This window comes from Galeopterus variegatus, unplaced genomic scaffold (assembly GCF_000696425.1).
Source record: "Galeopterus variegatus unplaced genomic scaffold, G_variegatus-3.0.2 Scaffold742, whole genome shotgun sequence".
NCBI lineage: Eukaryota > Metazoa > Chordata > Mammalia > Dermoptera > Cynocephalidae > Galeopterus > Galeopterus variegatus.
Genome location: NW_007726853.1, coordinates 335,168 through 336,481, shown reverse-complemented (window position 1 = coordinate 336,481; position 1,314 = coordinate 335,168). Strand labels below are relative to the sequence as shown.

At 56.8% G+C, this 1,314-nt stretch overlaps 1 protein-coding gene across 1 annotated transcript in view; it reads right to left on the bottom strand.

The window, feature by feature from the left end:
- Positions 1-334, bottom strand: part of SPATA7 (spermatogenesis associated 7) — a 42,745-nt gene extending 42,411 nt beyond the window's left edge. Inside the window, exon 1 of the mRNA XM_008571992.1 lies at positions 171-334. Within this exon, the coding sequence (XP_008570214.1) occupies positions 171-189 (19 nt within the window). The 5' untranslated portion in view covers positions 190-334. The remainder of the gene's footprint in view (positions 1-170) is intronic.
- Positions 335-1,314: the final 980 nt, after the last annotated feature.

Sequence of the window (1,314 nt, the reverse complement as noted above, 5' to 3'; positions counted from 1 at the left end):
GCTAACCCAGCCCAAGCAAGCAGGGCCTCTTCCTGCGCGCGGGGCTTGGGCAGCTCGGGGGCCACACTGGCGACTAAGCAGGCGCCGGAGCACCCGGGGCGCCGCCGCGACTCGAGGCCGGAGCGTGGGCCGGCGCGAGGCGGCCGCCGCCCGCGAGAGCTGCCCTTTACCTCTCCGGCTGCCATCCATGCTCCGTCTTCTTGCAGCCGCCGTGGGGACACGCTGAGTCCCCTTCGGTTCTTCCACCGGCCGGGCCCAGCCCAGGCAGTGCAGGATTGGAAAGGAGGAGCGGGCGGGAGGCCGCAGGGACCCGGAGATGGTCGCCAGGCCGGTTGCTAAGGGCCGGCGTCACGGCGTCGGCTTGTGGCGTCACGGCGCAGGGGGCGTGCGCTCCCGTAGCCCCGCCCCCGGGAGCAGCCAGCGGGAGGGGAGAGCTGGTGCGGATGGAGGCGGCGGGCGGGGGAAGTTCCCGGGGCGCCGGTCTGTTTCTCTGGGGTCCTGCCAGTCGTCCACAGAGCTGCCGCCTGTCATGTCAGGAGCCGAGTACCTGCACCTGGCAGACCCTGTACCTGCGGGAAGAGCGGGGAAAGGACGTGGTCTCATCTGGCTTCCAAGTCCCCTGGGTCCTGGAAAAAATCAAACACAAATGATAGTTGAGGTCAGGGTAAAGGTTAAACAGTTCCAAATAGTTAGATTTCAAAGCAGTCCGTGAGCTTTTGGATTAGTGAAGATCCTGGGAGTGAAAGGCATCTACATAGCTACATCTTAATTCTTAACCTCAGTAATCAGCTTGAATTTCCTTTCTGCTTCCGGAGCTGCTCCCCTCCGGTCCCTGCCCCTCTTTTATCTTAGGCTCCGTTTTCCTTTACCTTGAAAGAAAGCTGCAAGGTGCATAAGGAGTTGACTTATTCGCGGCTTTCTATAATTTATTTTGAAGCAGTTACCTTTGAATCCTTGGAAATAAGATCAGAACAGGGCAGGGAACAGTCTGTCATGTAGAGCTTCACAGTAGTGTCTCTTGACATTTCGAGCTGGATGCATAATTTTTTGCTGTTGGGGATGGGGAGCTGCAGGTGCATCGCAGGATGCTTAGAAGGATTCCTGGCCTCTGCTCACTAGAACCCACCCACCCCACCCCCAGTCACCAGTTGAAACCTATTGCCATAATGCAAAGAGCATTAGCTTTGGAGCGAGATATGTGGAACTTAATTGTGAACTTTCTGCCACTTACCAGCTTGATCTTGAATTACTTTCTAAACCTCTCTGAGCCTCGGTCCCCTCTTTTCTAAAATGTAAATAATACTACTTTGTAGT